This window comes from Cyphomyrmex costatus, unplaced genomic scaffold, assembly GCF_001594065.2.
Source record: "Cyphomyrmex costatus isolate MS0001 unplaced genomic scaffold, Ccosl1.0 scaffold219, whole genome shotgun sequence".
Lineage (NCBI taxonomy): Eukaryota > Metazoa > Arthropoda > Insecta > Hymenoptera > Formicidae > Cyphomyrmex > Cyphomyrmex costatus.
Window position 1 is genome coordinate 362,686 of NW_017276246.1, and position 8,510 is coordinate 371,195.

The 8,510-nt window shown below is 31.3% G+C and overlaps 1 protein-coding gene across 1 annotated transcript; it reads left to right on the forward strand.

Moving 5' to 3' along the window:
* The first annotated feature begins 2,959 nt into the window (after positions 1–2,959).
* Positions 2,960–3,792, forward strand: LOC108773720 (lethal (2) essential for life). Its single transcript, XM_018539625.1, has one exon. It carries the CDS (start codon positions 3,074–3,076, stop codon positions 3,722–3,724), a length of 651 nt encoding a protein of 216 aa, XP_018395127.1. The 5' UTR covers positions 2,960–3,073; the 3' UTR covers positions 3,725–3,792.
* The last annotated feature ends 4,718 nt before the right edge of the window (positions 3,793–8,510 follow it).

Sequence of the window (8,510 nt, forward strand, 5' to 3'; positions counted from 1 at the left end):
TCTTACATATTTTGGAGAAGTCCAGATTATTTATATATTATATTTATATATTATATTTATATATTATATTATATTTATATATTATGACATAAAGAGGGGGAGATTAACATTTTATTAATCTATGAATTAGAAATTTTCTGTGTGCATTAAAAATATTCAAACTGGAAAAAAGGAAGGTTGATGTCTAAAAAAATATTATTTAAAGAATAAAATTATACCACATTAGTGGTATTTGAATAATTCACATTTAACGCGGTTAAGTAAATCAAGATGACATGGAATTTACTCACATTAGTCACATTTGGCGATTAAGCAACTCAAGACATGAAAAGTCAATATGATGAATAAATAAGTAAAATTATTACAGAAATTATACAAAACCATTCGTTTAGGAATATTAACTGAATTATAACACTTTTTATTTGTTATCATCACATAGAAAAATTAAAAAAACGTTTCGATAAGAAAACTCTATTGTCAAATACAATACATGTTTACGATTTATGGATGGAAATGGACCTCCATATCACAAGTCACTGACAGCACTCGTTCAGAAAAATTTTAGACATTGATCGTTGTCAATGGCTGTAATCAATTGCAACATGATTAAATCAGACACTTTCGCGAATTAGATGAAATCTTGAATGATATTTTTTAGTATTTGTTAACCATTCATTAATCTCTTACTACTATGTACTAAAAAAAGTATGTAATATAAAATATCAAGTTTCATCTACCAACTGTTATAATAATTTGAAATGTGATGTAAAAAAATCATCTCAGATGGTCGTTTTTACATAAAAAAAAGAAACTAAATGATTACTTCCAGATTAAAACAACACAATATCGTTACGTGTGTAATTTGTAATCTAGTGCCATATGTGCACTGACATATGTCAAGTGTGATGTGCTATCAAACATATAAAAGGTGCGTCTTCAGCAGAGTTGGCGAACAGTCTGCAAACAGATCGCAAGTTGCTTTATTTCTGATCGAACATTTATTAGTGAACAGTTTGCAAACGGTTAATAAGCAACTCGTGATTGGTTCACTGAAAAAAATATTCTGCTGTAAGAAATAAAACTAAGATCTTCCCGTCGGGCTGTGTGACTCCGCGGTGGCTCGCTAATATGAACTACGAGGTCTCGATGGTTCGAGTCCTGCCTGGCATCGTGTTCAAGCGTACATGCGAGAATTGGCGCGAGTCTCTTCCTTGGACTTCTGGTGGCGAGTCGCCACAAGAGGAAATGCTAAAAAAAATTTCTCGTTAATTGGCAGAATATTTTTTTAGGGTGTTGTAATTTTTTGATCAATTTCTATGTATTTGTGAATAGTTCTTAACGAATTCGATTATCGATTAATAATCAATTATTCAAATAATTAATCAATTATTTTTAGTCTTGAAGATCGACAGGAGTGACAAAATCTGCATCTTAATTGTGCTATGCTCTCTAAATCTGAATCAGTGGATAATCACTGATATCAATGCCAAGCATGTCACTATTCAATTCGTGGCATCACTAAAATCCATTCTTACAATTTTCTTCTTCAATTTCAAGAATAATTTGTAACAAATTAAGTTTAACTGGTACGTATCTGGTGTATGATTGTATAATATTACATTCAATTAGTCTTTAATTCGAAAACAAAATGTCTATTTATATCACATTAAATTAATATATAAATCAAGATTTTTTACAATAATTAAATCCTCATAATTGATTAATATTAAAAGTTGCACAATAAATTGCATCAGCACATCTTTCAAAATTAGTTATTTTAACTTTTTTATTTATAGCATCTTTGTTTTATTATTCACACTGCATTCGAAATAGAACTTCCAGAATAATCGAGAAATTCGTTTCTTAAATCCTTTAAGATGTCATGTAAGTTCGAGAATATTTTCATGAGTTGATTACAAACGAACGCGTATGAATGTAAACACAGTCGAGAATAAACTCGCAATTTCACGATCATTTGATACGTCCTTGCTCATAATCCTAAATAAAACAGCACATATCCCTTGTAATATTACTCTACTATGATATTAATTATCCTACTGAATTAAAATTGGAAAGTTTATATGAATTTAACTACCTAATGGGAAGAGAATGTTTTTTAAACGTTTTCTAAATGTTTAATGAACATTTATACGTTTTTAAACGTTTTAAAGCTGTTTAAAAAACATTCTTTCTCCATTGGGTACTTATGGATATCTATTATTGCGAATAACGGCTAGAATTAATTTTTTTGTATATCTGTTTTTTATTTTTGCGTTAGATAACACTGAATTATTCTTTCTCGTTTTCGCCAAATATCCTGGGCTGGTCATAAAAGTATTTGAAATAATTTTATTTAAAACACATTATTTGCGATACAAGTGTTAATATTTGAAATACAAGACACTTTTAATTTTTCGTTATTAATATAATAAAATATAAAATACTTTTATATGCTCTCCCATGAAATACAAAAATACAATTGTCTCACAAAATTAATGTTTTCCAAATGAAAGTATTTCGAATATATGTTCAGTCTTGCAAATCATATCAAATACATATCTATTTCACTTTGAATTTCAAAAGTGTAATACTAGTTCAGCCACAAAAAAATAGATCATTTGTAACGTCGAAATTCAAATTCAAAATGTTATTCACTTTTAATACTCCACTCCATTACGTATGTGACAATACACGCAGCTTTCCAGTAAAAAAAAAAAAAATCGCAGGCCATGCATGAGAAAACCCGCAAACGCGTAGTGTGATCACGAAATTGCTAGCTTATTCTTGAATGTTCTCGAACGCGTTTATGTACTTATGCGCGTTAACTTGTCTAATCGGCCTTTAAACGTTCTCGAAGCTACCAGACGTATGCCTCTGTCACGCGCATGCGTGCAGTCAAGTCGGCAGAGATATAAAACAATCGACGCGAGCCGGCTGTTGACAGAAAGCGATCGCAAGTTTGATCGATGCAAATCGTTACCAGAAAACGAATCAGCTTATTATCAATTAACTCTCAGCCGAGTTTCGAAATTTTCCGTGTCTGTTTGTCGAATCTTTTCTTGAGAAAGTCGGCATGGCTGTGCCGTCTCTGGTACCGCTGCTGTACTCTGACTGGTGGGAATACCTGGAATATCCACACCGGGTTTTCGATCAGAACTTCGGCCTCGGCGTTCATCCGGACCAACTGACACATCCCAACATCGTCGAGCGCTTCGCGCTGCAACAACCTGCTCGACATCAACGTCCGTTGCATCTGATGTCACACTATAATCGACCATGGGGTGAATTATTACGCAGCAAAGAAGATGGTGGCATATCGACCGTTAAGGCGGACAAGACCAAGTTCCAGGTGATGTTGGACGTGCAACAGTTCAAACCGGAGGAGATCAGTGTCAAGGTCGTGAACAAATTCGTCGTAGTCGAGGCCAAACACGAGGAAAAACAGGACGAACACGGCTGGATCTCACGTCAATTTGTACGTAAATACATGATACCTGAACAGTGCGATATCGATCAGGTGTCGTCGAGCTTATCGTCAGATGGCATGCTGAGCATCACCGCACCGAGGAAGGATAAGCCAAAGACGCAAAACGAGCGGCAGATCAAGATCCAGCATACCGGCAAGCCGGCGATCCAGGAGAAGGCACAGGAGAAGGCTCAGGAGAAGGCTCAGGAGAAAACTCTGGAGAAAACTCCGGAGAAAACTCAGGAGAAGAAGAAGTAAAAGTAGAACCAAAGATAAAAATTAATCGTATACATATATATGTACATGTTATATGCGTTTCTGTGAAACCTTGTTTTTCTATCTTACATTCTTATAATGATATTCGAGTTTTATTTAATATAATATATATTCGAGAATTATTTTTTTCTCTTCATATGATATAAATCAATGTGATAAACGTTAGAAGCATTCATGTTTGCATTTTTTTTTTTCATTTTTATTTTTGTAATAAAAATAATCAAATAAATTAATTTGATTGATCTTAATCATGATTTCTACGTTCCTTTTCTCTATCCTGCGTATTTCTAGGTGTGAATCTCATAATTTTAACATACGTTTAGTTAGTTTAAAAAGAATTATTAGATTGTGTGTGTGAGAGTTAATTATAGCAAGCGAGAGAAATGTAAATTAAATAGTAATTTTTGAATGCTAGAAGTTCGTTAAAGGTATTTGAATTAACGCGTTTGAATAGCACATCAATATATATTTTATTATATTTACCTTTATTATTTTTAAGAAAAACAACAATTTGCAGTAATTAAATTTGATTATATACGTTGTCTTCGCTTTGCATATTTAATTTCTTTCTCAATCTGTAGATCCTTTCGTTTAAGATTATATTGTTTGCATTAAAAATAAAAATATGAGTGATAAATCTAATAATAGTTTTGCTATTCAAACAATAACGAAGCATAGGAATAGTTATAAAAGTTATCGGTTGGAAAAGATTATAGGGACCTCTTTTGGAGAAACTGATAAATTACGGATTGCACGAAAAGTCGTATAATACTGCTATCTATATCTGGGTTAGAATCAATAAGCATTTTTTGGCACTGTTGATAAATATATACCTAAATTATCAACAGCAATATACACACATATACATGTTATTTAATTATAATAACATTATATATTTTATATAATATGTATACAAAACATGTATTATTAGATAGAATTATTAATTTAAAAAGATGTATTATATAACTATTTAAAATGAATTCTGATTAAAATTATTTTGTTTTCCATAGAAAATACACATATACATATAAAATGGAAATCTAGTATAGCGAATTCTGTTGGATACATTCATTGCGTACTGGTAAACATAAAATCGCCATATATAAAAATGTGAATTTAATATAAAAACGGATTAAACTAATAAATCCTCAATACATTTTATTTTACTATTAAGTAAAATCTGAATTTTATTTCAGAAAGAGTCGAAACTTGTCACGGCATATTATATTGAGCGATTTTCTTATATTATATTGACCGATATTTTATAATGTTACATATCAGGAGCGGCTAAGTGCTTTTATTCTATTTCAGTATTTCGATGTATATACATGTTTAAATTTATATTATATTCTTAATGCTACAATCGCTTTCTTGTTTACTTACGAATTGACTCTTATTGTCCTTCATCTTGTTTAATTATTATTTTTATATGAAGAGTCCTTTATTTTCATTTTTATTTATTTCAAAATATTTGCATTTTACTTTTACACAGATTAAATTAGTGTACAAGGTTTTAATATGTACTAATGCTTTCAATTCAATTCGCTATAGAAAATAAATTAACCATTTTTATCAGAATTCGTTCCAAACGATTCTATATGTACCTTACGGTGCTTGTATTTTATCTTCTGCATGTTGAGAAAATTATATAACTATAGGATAAATGACTGTTTTGTAATAAATAATAAATATATGTTTAAAAATAGAAGCCAAACTCTTAAGTTTACATAATACATATGTACGTTTTATATTTTCCATTTTATTTTATGACAATATCTTAACAAATAGGATTTAAAGAATGACGCACAAACGAATTATATTATTTCATATATTTGTTAAGTTGAAAATAAATCTGTACTAAGAAAAGGCAACTATGACATTTTGTATTCTCCGTTACTGGAGGCGTAACAAAAGGACGACAAGAAAACAAAGTTATTATTTCCACGTATTTATCTAAATTATATTTATCTTTTCGGAAAACTTATTATATCAATTAATTAATAACAATTAGAAATTATCTTAATTATTTTGAAACTCTTGTTTAAGTTTAAAATAATTTAATTACTATACGATAATTTGAAATAATAATCCGAATAAATCACGTACGCATTCGCGTGACGATTAGAATGTAATTGTTTTGGATAACTAATGATATAGTCAGAATAGAATCTGTAAATATATATATATATATGTATATATACAATCCCGAAATGCCGGTAAACCGCGTAAGATACGTAAGAAGAATCTCTACGTCGGCAGTTGCACGACAATCGGCAATCGGTCGAAAATAATAGGTGGAGGATGATAGGGTGGGTGGACACTTCTGCGGTTTCGAGTCGAGCGTGCAAGACGCAGAGAGACAGCCTGAGGTCAAAGAAAGGGGATGGATTGTGCTTATCATGCATCGTCGCCAAACCCCGCAAAACCTCTCTCTTCCTCAACTACCTCGACTCTTCGATCTTAACCTCCTTTTCCTCTTTTTCGCTCTTTCCTGCTTCCTCCTTCGACTTCCCTGTACCTACAGCTGACATTTGCGGAAAAAAAAAGAAAAAAGAAGCACGAGGACTCGTATATGTTACGAAATATGTGTGCTATGTTCGATCCAGTTTACTAATCTAACACAACAGAAGATGCAACGCGAGAAAGAGCATAAAAAAAAAACATTATTAAGAGAAAGAAACATCTAATAATTATAATATTCATATTTCGCGCTTTAGCGCATGTATTACTTTTCTTTTCCAATCTATGACGGGATTGGCGAAACGCCTTCTTTCCGTTTCAATTTTGGCCTTCTGAATAAAGATATAGAGGAATCTCTTATGGAATGATTACCGGCCATGCTTCTGAACATTACTTTTACAATGATGCTTCAAATGATGTCACGAAACCTTTAACGTAATCACTCTCTCAACCGATACCAAAGAGCTTCTGCAACACTTGTGATCGATTTTGTCATTGTTCACTGTGCCACAGATTGCAGTTACAAGTGATGATAATCTTTATATCTTTTTTTACATAATCTATATTTCCAACTAATTAACAAAAATCAGCTGTTTAACTTTTTCTTCCATTAATTATAAGCTATGATAAGATTATTTTAACATATATACAAGTATTCTACTTTTTTTCAATATCAAATTTTATTTTTCAGTGTAACATTTTTGTTTATAATTTTCTTTCTAATAATATTTAAATCATTCAACAAAAATGAGAGAGAGAGAGAGAACAATTCAATATGACATGCATTGATGTTGTAAATACAAAATGTAGAGGAAAGAAATTGTTATTCAATATAGATCAATAATTCTGAAGGATCTTCTTTTATATCTTCTTCTCTCATATTTCTTCAAATGTCTGACTGTTTTCCTTCACGGAGGAAATATGACGCATAAGTGCTTGCAGTAAATATCCGTTAGTCTCAAAGCCATGTGTGAGATGTCGATAGAATGCGATCGTCGCATGAAGGTAAGAGAATGCGCCAGGAAACAGACTGTACAAGGAGCACGTCGAGTGGTGCGGCACAATCCAGTATTCCCAATGCTGTTCCAAACCCGATGACCTGATTGCTGCGGTTCAAAAAAAAGTGCATTAGGAATTGCCTATGAGGACACCAATTACACGATAGCTCGCTAAAGTATCTGCACATTTTATATTTAATTATTTAAAAATGATTGTTATTAACACATATATAATATTAAATTCTTTAAAAGACAATGCAACGAAACAAAGTATTAATACGGAGACAAAGCATGGAATTTCGGAAAAATTAAATTAGCGAATAGAGTTTAAATATAAATTTTAAAAAATTATATTAAACCTTTTATTTATATATACATAAAAAATAAAAAATCTTAAATTTGAAATAAAATTAAGGGTAATTGTATCTTCATAATTTCAAGACGATCTAAATATATATTCAGATGCAAAAATGCTAATTAAAGAACTTTGTTCACGAGAGTACTTAATTAAGACCATTATATATAAAAATGTGAAAATTATGAGGTTGTGGGTATCATTTAATCACATCGAGATACGGATAAAAATTACATCTTCAATCGCAGTGCAATTAATTACAGTGTCGTTAATGAGATCAACTTGATTTCTTTCAGGCCATGCGAAGCGGAAAAGCTTCGAGATAGGAATGACTGAATCAACATAAATTTCAAAATTAATGAGTTTTATTTAAAAAAAATGAAAAAGAATTGAATGCAATATTTCTTTTAATTGTTAAAACTTTCTTATTATGTTTTAAATAATACGTCTTCTTCAGCGAGCTTTGTCTCCCTTTTGTTTTCTGCTTTCTATATGCTGTCTTCTACTGTATTTTACACTCGCACATGCATACGTACGCGCACAGTCACAAAATTGCATCTACACACACGTACACATCGACTTGTGTGTATACTCTTTCGATAAGTGGCCACTCGACACCGTACGAGGGAGACGAACACGTACTTTTCTATTCGTGGCACAATTTTCGGAGATCGATATATCGAGCACGACCTCAAATTGCGTGGTAGTTAGTGCTTGTCAGGGACTTTCGAAGAGAGTCTAATGAGAAACAACGAAGAAAGACATGAGGGATGCACTGTCTTCCTTCAAATATCATCGCTCTACCTCTAATATTTCTTTCAAATTTATTAACATTTTCAGTATTAAGTATATCTTTTGATACAGTTTATTACATAATACAATTTATAAATCTGTTTTCGTAGGACACCTATTTCATAGATTTTTCTTTAATCAATTAAAAAATTTTTTCTTGACG

Bases quoted from the DNA above. Each gene is read 5' to 3' on its own strand.
- LOC108773720 (XM_018539625.1), top strand. From the start codon at position 3,074: ATGGCTGTGCCGTCTCTGGTACCGCTGCTGTACTCTGACTGGTGGGAA.